Source organism: Buceros rhinoceros, unplaced genomic scaffold (assembly GCF_000710305.1).
Source record: "Buceros rhinoceros silvestris isolate BGI_N320 unplaced genomic scaffold, ASM71030v1 scaffold36134, whole genome shotgun sequence".
Taxonomy (NCBI): Eukaryota; Metazoa; Chordata; class Aves; order Bucerotiformes; family Bucerotidae; genus Buceros; species Buceros rhinoceros.
This window is the reverse complement of record NW_010410596.1, coordinates 7163-13271: the sequence shown is the minus strand read 5'-3', so window position 1 is coordinate 13271 and position 6109 is coordinate 7163. Positions and strand designations below refer to the sequence as shown.

The following is a 6109-nucleotide window of genomic DNA, read 5'->3' as shown; positions in this document are numbered from 1 at the left end:
CTGAGCTCTGGTTTTGCCAGGCAGTGGAAGAGCAGCTGGGGTGACGCAGCGTGAATCTGAGTGCAGGTGTAGCTGGTTCCTTAGGTGAGACACTTGGTCTTCAGCTCCTGAGAGCCTGTAAGGAGAGTCCTGCTGATAAATCCATCTCCTGTCCCTCTTTGGCTCTGCTGCATGTTTTCTGATGTGGCCCAGAGGAATATTTTCCTTGCTCCACTTACCCTGTCCCAGGAGCTGTGAATAAGGACAGGCACTTGCCTTTGTGCTTTACTGAAACGCCCTGCTTCAGAAAATGGTTGTTTTGATGTTAACAGAAGGATGGGAAGGTACACCTGCAGGGATGCTTTTGTAGGCAGGCAGGGTAGCAATGCTGACACGGAGCTGCAGACTAAATGTTGAGCTTGTGTGGGCGACAAACACGAGTTACGGTTTTTTAGAAATGCAATCACAACAGTCGTTCTCTGAAGGCAGCGTGTCTCATCACTTCAGTTCCTTGCTTTCACACCGTATTTCTCTCTCTCTCTGTTACAGAGAGCATGAAAGGCCTGTCGTGTGGGATTAGGGAGCTAACAGCTTTACGATCCAAGCGCTTTCCCAAAAATATTCATTCCCTCCCCACTGCAGCTATTAGAAAACTCTCTCGTTGCTCATCTGTAGTCCAAAAGCACTATCCCAACAGTGCCAGCTGATGAATTATTTAGATAATGAAACACAGACTGCAGCAGGGAAGCCCAGGACCTTCTGAATTACAGGCCTCGAGACAGTGCTGCTAGAGGCAAGGCTTTTAACCCTTGCTGTGCTTCAGCTTCCCTGCCTGAAATAGCAACCGCTGACTGCAAGGGAGGGATTCTCCTGTGTTGTACTTTGTGTGACCTGCGCCTAACCAAACCTCGGATGCAGTCCTGCTACTGGTTCTCCGTTCCTATCGCTTCTGGTTCTTATTATTGCAGAGGGATAAAAGATGCGTTTTCTGAATGCAGAGAGGAGTCGGTATGCCCCAAGTACCACTCACTGCTGTAGTCCTGCAGTCCCGTGGTACACTGAAAGAAAGGGTCAATCTCTAATGCTCTAGCTGCTTTTTATCCTTTTTTAATGTCTAACAGCAAAAATATATTGCAGAAATGTAACTGCCTTTTGTTTCTCTGGGTTATATATGTGTTTCTGGAAAGCTTTCTTGTGCGATTAGGGAAAACAGCACAACTAGGAGAGCAGAATGAAGCGATGGCAAAGCAAAGCAAGGTGAGTTCAAAAAAAAGAGCGTTGTCTGTGAATAGCATTTCAATCAGCTAAAATGAATAGTCTGTTCCTGCACTGTCACAAGCTTGACACCCTCCCAGGACATCTGCTCAGCCGGGGAAGAAAAAACTGCCTACTGCTGCAGCAAAGCTGGCTCATTTCACCGCATTTCGACCTCTTGCTGGCCTCAAAAGGCTTGTGATTGCGTTCTGACTATGGCAGCACGCTGAGGTGAACACACAGGAGCTGTTCCCATATGCTGCGTGTGCTGGGGAAACACATACCTGAACTCACCCAGCCTCCTTTGTACCCCGAACCCAATGTACTCTGTGCGTGCTACGCTGCCCGGGTGAAGCCTCCGGAGGATGCGCCACAGCCTGCTTCAGAGCTTAGAAGCAGAAAGCTGTCAGGTTCAGGCACTCCTCCCCCAGCTGTCCCGGCAGGAGGGGGCCCTCTGTTCCTTTTCCCACTGAACGCTCTGCAGGGCTCAGCCCGCTGCACAGAAACCTTAACTGGTCCTTGGAGGATGCTAATGGAGAACTGTGGATAACAGGGTTGGGTTTCCAGGACAGACTTACCATTAAAGACATCTGCTCTTCAAAACCACAAGGCCTTTGCTTTGCTGCTGCCGTGCTGTTCCCTGCACTGCTGGCTGCCAGCATCACCCGCTGGGGTGGAAACAGCGCATGGGAGGCCCCTGGCTGCTGCGGGCGCAGTGGTCCGTGCATGCACGGAGCCATGGCTCAGGGGGCAGAATGGGGCTGCAGGGGACAGGCAGCACCTGCTTCCTGGTGCCTTATTGCTGCTGGTGCTGACTGACAGCTCGAGCTGCTGCAGGACCAAAGGAACTCTCAGCAATATGCCCTGGTTTCTCTTTCAGGCTGCTCCTCTGTCAGCAATGACTTCTTGACCAGGTAGGCAGTGAGAAGGGTCCCCCCAGTCTTACCAGAGTGACCGTTGTTGGTCATTGTGAAATCCCCCTGCAAAGGCCCATCATAACCACTCAGCTCCAGCTGCAGCAACTGGGGGTTGTACCTCACTTTCTTCCTCTGGATGTCAATTGGAGATTGGTGCTGGCCGGCACAGTCCGCAAAGTGCTTTCCCCAGTGCTCTTCATCCAGCTCTCCTTCTGCGAGGAGGAGAAGCAAACTGCTGCTAGCTCGGCCGACAGCAAACTCACCGCATTTGCCAGCAAGGCATGTCAGTCTAGTTGTTATAACACCAGGAGCTGCAGCAATAAAAGGTTGCTCTGCCTTCCCTAGAGTGAAAATACACATTATTCTGTCTGCGGGACAACTCTGCTGCAAAATGAGAAACCTGCATTGCAGTAATAGCTTACGGGTCGCTGGAGGCTGAGCCTCCGCTGAAAGAAGCAGTGTTTATAGAGAAATGGGGATTTAAAGGGGTCTCGGCTGCCAGAGCTGTGGAATCAGGTTCAACCAACCCGAGAGTGAATAAGACCAGGGCTGTGGTGGGATGTCTCTGCTTGGGATTAGGAGCTAATCCTAAAAAATACCAAATTTGCCATTTTTAACGAGGGAGAATAGGAGTGGAATGGTTTAAATAAATGGAACCTTTTGTATGTTTTCTGGGCTAGGAGTGGTCTGGGGTGGCTCAGATAAATAAGCTGTTCTTAGTGATCGGTGCTGCATGGCATATGACAATAAAATAATACGCAGGAGAATTTAAAGCTTTTCCTTCCAGGATCATCCAAAGGGCAGCTTTTATTCTAGCACATTGTAAGGATTCCCCCCATTGTTTGAACCTCAGTGGTCTGCCAACTCTGTTAATGTGTCCTAACCACACAAAGGAGTAAAAAGGGGTGACAGTGAGGAGAATCACTTTCAAGACACAGAAGCATCAATAAAGTGGAATAAATTAGCTGCTCAGTGGAGATCTTTCGGTAATGGAAAGAGGGTCAGGCTGGGTGTTGCTTCTGCAGCACGAAAAGGATGGGAACGTCTTTAGCAAACAGTAGCAGTCCCAAACCAGTCTCATTTACCTTTGTACGTCCAGTGCACTAGGTGCGAGCGGCTCGGGTGCACCAGGAGCAAGTGGAACAGGACAGCCGGGATCCACATGTCTCTCGCTGTATCTGCAGGCAGAACCAGGGTGGGGGGTGCATTTCTTTAGAAGTGCTCAGAAGCGTAAGTACCGGTTTAGTCCAGGTCTGGCCTTTCCAGCACCCATCCCGCCTTCCTCCTCACCCATCCAAAGCAGTAACAGTAAATAATGCCACAGAGCTATTTTATTTGGACAGTCAGCTTTAAGAACTAAAGGCACTTTATTGATGTGGAAGAGGTTTCCTTCCCACGGCAAAGCTGATGGCCTCGGAGTCACCATCTGACCCCCTACACGCTCTCTGCCCGCTTTTCCTGTCCCTGCCCTTCTGATGAGGGGGTACAAAAGCTTCGTTGCAAGCAGCGTTTCATAAGGACACAGATCTCCAAACACTGTCCCGAGGTGCCAGCTGCTTCCCGCTTACTCAGAGGAAGGAGCAGAGGCAGAAGGCATTTAGGGGACTGGTTTTCAAAAGTGCTGAGCCTTCACAGTCTTTAGAAGTCAAAATTGGGAGACATTTAACTCCTTCAAAAAACAGACTTCTGAGGCCAGGTTTACAAGTGCTTCACACCCCCAAGCCTCGTATTTCAAAGCATTTGAAATACGCTCCCTAGTCAGTGAAAATCCAGTTTTGGATTTGCAACCTTTGGAAAATTCAGAGCTCTGAAAAAATTTTGGCAGTGGAAAGATACAAGTGCGATACAAGATACTGAAACTCTTAACGATTTCTTAAAAAACATACAGGAATTCAAATAAAAACTAGGGCCCTCTGTCTAAACGCTCTCGTGGATTTCAGTACGTCTGTACACCTTCAGACACTTGATTTCCTTAAAAATATGTCCCAGGCAAAGAATTGCCCAAGGTCCAGTGAAAAATCATTCTACAGATCAGGGAGCAGACCACGGCTCTTCTGTCTGCCTTTCCGTGTCCCGTTACCGTGGAAATGTTATTCCCTTTGGAAATAGGAAGACCCGCTGCCGACAGCCCTTTCCGCCCCGCGGCGCCTCCCAACTCAGAAACCCAGGACTCATTACCAACAGGGGAGCAGAAATCTCCCCGGGAATGGAATTCTCACGTCCATCAAATGCAGTCCAACTTTGTTGTGATTTTAGCAGACAGGCAGCAGTATTAAATGTTTGGCAAGAAAGCTCGCACCAGTGAAACCTCCGCACTTCTGTTTGCAACGTCCCTGCCACTTGCAATAATATTTGTAATTATTATTTTCCGCAGTAAGGGACATAATAACAGCACTTCAACAGTGAGAGCCGGAGGTGAGTTACAGATGTCAAGTGAACTCGGGTTTGTAGGATGAGACGGTGCTGAAGAACAGAAGCAGGTTCGTTATTCACAACCTTGTTCTTTACAAGAGAATTGTTAACACCAAGGGCCCTTTGCTGGTTTGCTGTTTGATGCGGTGTACGTTTAATCTTTGGGAACTGCTGTAATACTGAGTTGATTAACCAAATGAGTATTTCTCCCTCTCTCCCCTGAAGAAATCATTTATTCTGACAGTTGCACTGAACTGTGTAAGGACTAAACAAATCAAACATGCCCTGCAATGCACTTCATAATCCTTGTGTATCCAGTTGGGTAAACAGGCTTGAAAATTAGCTGAGGAGGAAATTTTGGGGGTTTATACCTGTTTACACACCAGGGTTCCACACAGCAGCGCATGAGGGTGTGAACAAGACTCAGGAACAGGAGGTCACCTCTGCATCGAAGCATCCCTCCCGTCACCGTGCCGGGGTGTGCGCACCAAGAGTGTTTAAATGGATGGCGTTTAGGGACAAGCTGCTTGTCTTGCCTGTGCTTTATCGATTAGCTGTCTCAGTCTGCACAAAGGGTTTGAAATACAGCCCGTTCGGGAACGTACTGGTGCCAGGAAGCTGGAGACAACAGCGAATCAATATTTAATGGAGCTTTTGCAACACGCAAAAATGGTGACTTTCACCTGGCATCAGCAGGAGCTGTGGGAGCTGAGCACATCCAAAAACCACGTCCCTGTTCGCTCCAGTTAGCTTCCCCCAGCTTCGTGGCTGCTCTGGAAGGCACAGCAAACTGCGGAGAGGATTTACTAAGGGCATTAAGTATGGATTTGGTTTGGAGTTATGATAGAACGATTATTTTAATTGAACTCTTTATATTTGAATATTAATCTTCTAACTACAAGCTGAATAATAGGGAAGGAGTCCATCTCCTGCATAAAGTATTGCACACCTCAACCACTGCTTACTGGTTCTTGGAGCTATAGCTTTTTTTCGTGTATGTGGGTAGCTTGAGGCTTGTCTTTGTTAATCATCTGTTTTGCTACCTCAATCTAATTACTAGAGAGAGGCATGGACTTAGTGCCTAGGAACTCCAGATAGCACAGCAGGACAGTGCTTGAAAGAAACTGGTGGTTTACTGGTGAAGAAGATTGTAGGTCTAACAGGACTCATCGCTGCACCCAGATTTAGCCAGTGGGAGAATCTCACGTCGGGTGTCTCAGTCATAAACATCCTTGGCAGGATTTCTGCACAAAGGCAGGCTACTTTCACACAAACGCAGTTACGGAGACTTCAGCCTCCCCCTCCTGCCTCAACTACAGGAGGAAATAAGCCTTTTATCCCACATCATTGGCTTCCATGCGCTTCACTTTTATCTCTACAGTTTTCCCTGACTCTTTGCCATCTTTTAAATCCTGCTCTCCCAGGCTGCTCCTTCTGTCCTCGCTGGCCTAAAGTTCAGCTCAAGTCTGACTTTCAGATCCATTCTGAGTTATGGTAGCCACATGAAAACCTTGACATCGCATTGAAGTAGCTGGCTCAGTAACTCA

At 48.3% G+C, this 6109-nt stretch overlaps 1 protein-coding gene across 1 annotated transcript in view; it reads right to left on the bottom strand.

Annotated features, from left to right (window-relative positions):
* The window catches only part of LOC104493077 (carbonic anhydrase 6-like), a 9116-nt gene extending 5859 nt beyond the window's left edge, over window positions 1-3257 (bottom strand). The window contains exons 1-2 of the mRNA XM_010135700.1: window positions 3236-3257; window positions 2180-2362 (exon numbers count right to left, since the gene is read on the bottom strand). Of these exons, the coding sequence (XP_010134002.1) occupies window positions 2180-2201 (22 nt within the window). The 5' untranslated portion in view covers window positions 2202-2362; window positions 3236-3257. The remainder of the gene's footprint in view (window positions 1-2179; window positions 2363-3235) is intronic.
* Between the last annotated feature and the right edge of the window lie 2852 nt (window positions 3258-6109).